Source organism: Artemia franciscana, chromosome 5, assembly GCF_032884065.1.
Source record: "Artemia franciscana chromosome 5, ASM3288406v1, whole genome shotgun sequence".
NCBI lineage: Eukaryota > Metazoa > Arthropoda > Branchiopoda > Anostraca > Artemiidae > Artemia > Artemia franciscana.
The window spans coordinates 35553020-35554918 of record NC_088867.1 but is presented as its reverse complement, the minus strand read 5'-3'; the positions used below and the strand labels follow the sequence as shown (position 1 = coordinate 35554918).

Genomic DNA, 1899 nt, shown 5'->3' with positions numbered 1-1899 from the left:
AAACTGACAAGAAAAGGAAACGAAAGAGGAAGGAAAGCTCGCCATTTATATTTACAAAGTTCTCAAGCAAGTGCATCCCGACACTGGTGTTTCTAGCAAGGCAATGAGCATCATGAATAGCTTTGTCAATGATGTCTTTGAAAGGATTGCTGCGGAAGCCTCTCGTCTAGCGCACTACAACAAGAGGTCCACCATCACTAGCAGAGAGGTTCAAACTGCTGTGAGGCTGTTCCTACCCGGAGAACTTGACAAGCACGCTGTTAGTGAAGGCACTAAAGCTGTAACAAAGTACACAAGCTCCAAATAAGGGGGTTTCTCCTGTCTATTAGCGCCCAATCAGCCGGGCACTCCCAAACAGCCCTTTTAAGGGCTAACATTTTATTTCAAATGCTCTACTCTCAAATTTGCTTTCATTACTCCTGGCTTTGATTTGAGAAATCTTGGGTAAGCAAGAACCCATACAAAACCACAATTAAAAAGGTTCCCTGTTTCGAAGGCAGGTCTCAATTTGCTTCTTGTATAGAAAGTAATATCTATCGGCGAATAGTTAAAAGAGAATAAAAGAGGGGGCCTCGACTTTTTCATGACATTCCATCGAAAACATTTTTAAAGGTCCGTGGGCCCCCATTGGGAGCTGTTAATTTTTTGGGGTGTTTTTAGATTTATTAGGCTGGCCTAAATTGGTATTTCCTTTTCATTAGATGTTTTGGATCTTGTTGAATGCCACGCTGAATCTATGACTCATTTTTACAATAATTCGACGCATATCTGAAATAATTTCGACCTTTTTTTTATTTCGCCCGTAGTGTTTTTTTGTTTTTATGTAAGTTGATTTTGAATTAAAATCGAATAGTTGTGGGCATCAAGCCATGGCTAATTGTAGAAAAAGCCAAGAGAGATGGTCTGATTGAGTGAGAGGCAAATCTGGCATTAACCCCCTTATTAGGATTGTATAAAAATGAGTCTATTCATTTTTTGGGGGGATTTTGGGATTTATTAGATAGGCCTAAATTGGCTTTTTTGTTTCTTTCCTTTTCATTAGATAGTTTGGATCTTGTTTAATGCCACGCCGAATCTTACAACTCATTTTTAAAATAATTCTGCCTCCTTGAGTCTTACCTTTTTTTTCACCAAACACTACGCTGTTTAACGTAATTTCGCTTGTTTGTTTAAACCATCTAGTGGCCCTTAAAAGGGCCGTTGGTTAAGATGCAATTGCGGTGAACTAGGGTACTTAAGCTCTCTCGCCACGGATACGACAGGCAAGTTGAATATTTTTGGGCATGATGGTCACCCTCTTGGCGAGAATAGCACACAAGTTGGTATCCTCAAAAAGTCCAACTAAATACGCCTCGCTGGCTTCTTGTAGGGCCATCACAGCCGAACTCTGGAACCTCAAGTCAGTTTTGAAATCCTGGGCAATCTCTCGCACAAGTCTCTGAAAGGGTAATTTCCTTATTAAGAGTTCGGTACTCTTTTGATAGCGACGAGTTTCTTTCAGGGCTACGGTTCCGGGCCTGTATCTGTGTGGTTTTTTCACCCTTCCGGTAGCAGGAGCCGACTTACGTGCTGCCTTGGTCGTAAGCTGCTTTCTAGGTGCCTTTCCGCCCGTTGATTTTCTCGCAGTTTGTTTCGTCCTAGCCATATTGATAGCTTGCCTCTCTTTAAAAGAATGAACAAAGGAACCAATGCCTAGCAGGGCTGCCAAATTTTTTTAAGGAGTGTGTCATATTTTTTCCGAAAATGTGCTTTTTGTGTCATCTCAGATTCCATAATGCATCACAAAATGTGTCATATTTTTTTGCTACAAGTGGTATCATATTTAATTGTCAAATCTTTATTTAGAGTTTTGAATATATGTTCAAAAAGGAGTAAACTTAACCTTAAACTATTATCTTG

General features: G+C 40.1%; 1 protein-coding gene across 1 annotated transcript; it reads right to left on the bottom strand.

The window, feature by feature from the left end:
* Window positions 1-1234: 1234 nt before the first annotated feature.
* On the bottom strand, window positions 1235-1645 carry LOC136027723 (histone H3-like). Its single transcript, XM_065705178.1, has one exon. The coding sequence runs from the start codon at window positions 1643-1645 to the stop codon at window positions 1235-1237; it is 411 nt and encodes a 136-aa protein (XP_065561250.1).
* Window positions 1646-1899: the final 254 nt, after the last annotated feature.